Source organism: Perkinsus marinus, assembly GCF_000006405.1.
Source record: "Perkinsus marinus ATCC 50983 genomic scaffold scf_1104296933032, whole genome shotgun sequence".
Lineage (NCBI taxonomy): Eukaryota > Perkinsozoa > Perkinsida > Perkinsidae > Perkinsus > Perkinsus marinus.
This window is the reverse complement of record NW_003215292.1, coordinates 1-976: the sequence shown is the minus strand read 5'-3', so window position 1 is coordinate 976 and position 976 is coordinate 1. Positions and strand designations below refer to the sequence as shown.

Here is a 976-nt window from a genome sequence, read left to right as displayed (position 1 = left end):
ATTCCTTCTATGCTGGGAAGTAGGTCATTTATAAGACATCGTCACTGATGCCCCATCAGGATCCTCGGCACGCCAATAAGGGTTAACTATTGGTTGGTGGCTCTGTTTGCCTACCAGGTGTTACAGGCCTTGGGAGGTGGCCAGCCAAGCATGTATGCGGTTCTCATGGCAGTTGGTAAGGAATGGGAGGGAATTTTAACCCTTTTTTATTGGCCGTATTCTCATAGGTTTTCAAGCGATATTACAAGTGACTGTACTTTGTCACGAATTCGGTCATGGTACCATGGCGCGATACCTAGGCGGTAGCATCAGCTACATCCTCCTATGGCCTTTTGGAGGTGAGCTTCTCACCCCTAATGTGTTCCTCCACGGTAACGGTATCGCATCAGGGATATGCTTCTCGAGTTATCCTAGGCAGGGCACGGTGAAAGAGAATCTATTGAAAGACTTAGAGGTCGATTGATGCCTTCCCTTGAGTTCCCTCACGAGTATTGTAGGTGGTGGCAGCGGGGCCTTTCACCCATCTCGTCCAAACGCCATTCTGGTGTCTGCTTTTGTCAGCCACCTCGGCGCTTCTATTGCCTGAGCAGCTCGCTGCGTGAGTTCTAACGATAGCAATCTTCCCAGACGATACGTCTTCCAGATACATGCCTAGTGTATGGGCATTCATAAACCCTCTTGGCCATGCCTCAGTTCCGGTCAATCACGCGTTGATGTCGTGGGGTAGCATTCTGGTAGAGTACTGTCAGCTCGACGCGCTCGGCAATGATCATTCCCTCAGATATTAGAGATGTGCGTGATGGGCATCAAGATCAATGTTATGCTATTCCTGTTCAACCTGCTCTTTCCCATGTAGTAGAATCGTCATATCGTCCGAGCTTTTGTGATAGATTGATAACAGCGTAGGTACCCGATGGACGCTGCGAAGATCCTAGTATGCGTTCTTCAACTTGGTTGCTGTTGTCCTGTGCGACGA

The 976-nt window shown here is 49.3% G+C and overlaps 1 protein-coding gene across 1 annotated transcript; it reads left to right on the top strand.

Moving 5' to 3' along the window:
• Positions 1-283: 283 nt before the first annotated feature.
• Pmar_PMAR003168 (hypothetical protein) lies at positions 284-454 on the top strand (the record flags this gene model as incomplete). The annotated part of the gene is made up of 2 exons (XM_002785349.1): positions 284-338; positions 390-454. Coding segments are annotated over 2 exons (120 nt in total), but the record flags the coding sequence as incomplete, so codon positions are not given.
• Positions 455-976: the final 522 nt, after the last annotated feature.